The 419-nt window shown below is 48.9% G+C and overlaps 1 protein-coding gene across 1 annotated transcript in view; it reads right to left on the bottom strand.

The window, feature by feature from the left end:
• Positions 1–66: 66 nt before the first annotated feature.
• LOC118331972 (solute carrier family 22 member 4-like) overlaps positions 67–419 on the bottom strand; it is a 1,046-nt gene continuing 693 nt past the window's right edge. The window contains exon 4 of the mRNA XM_035667077.1: positions 67–261. Coding sequence (XP_035522970.1) covers positions 216–261 — 46 coding nt within the window. The 3' untranslated portion in view covers positions 67–215. The remainder of the gene's footprint in view (positions 262–419) is intronic.

Here is a 419-nt window from a genome sequence, read left to right as displayed (position 1 = left end):
CTGCAGAGTTGAAACACAGGGGTACAACATCATCCGCAGATACACACAGAGATGCAGGTGCACCAAACCAGACAGGGTTGTGGTCCTTCACCATAATCCTAGCAGCAACAATTTTGGCGATGCTTCCCTTTAAGGGACCACAAAACAATATGGAGGAAGCTATCATAGCATCATCATGTGCGTCTTATCTAATTTTAAATAACAAATCAATATCATTACCACCACAGAGGGATGTAGATCAGGCCAGAGGCAGCCATGGGATGGGTGACTCCCGCGAGCAGCAACCGCCATTCACCCGGAGCAGTAGCCACAGCTGGCATTGCCATATACCCAAAACAGAGCTCATAAAAACCCCAAGGGAGCAGACAGACCACTCGGGCTTTTGGGCTTACGATCCCTTCCTGTACCTGCGGTGTAAA

Source organism: Morone saxatilis, unplaced genomic scaffold, assembly GCF_004916995.1.
Source record: "Morone saxatilis isolate NCDOM2014 unplaced genomic scaffold, NCSU_SB_2.0 Contig20, whole genome shotgun sequence".
In the NCBI taxonomy this organism is placed as follows: Eukaryota; Metazoa; Chordata; class Actinopteri; family Moronidae; genus Morone; species Morone saxatilis.
The sequence above is the reverse complement of the archived record's forward strand: the minus strand, read 5'-3'. Positions and strand labels throughout refer to the sequence as shown.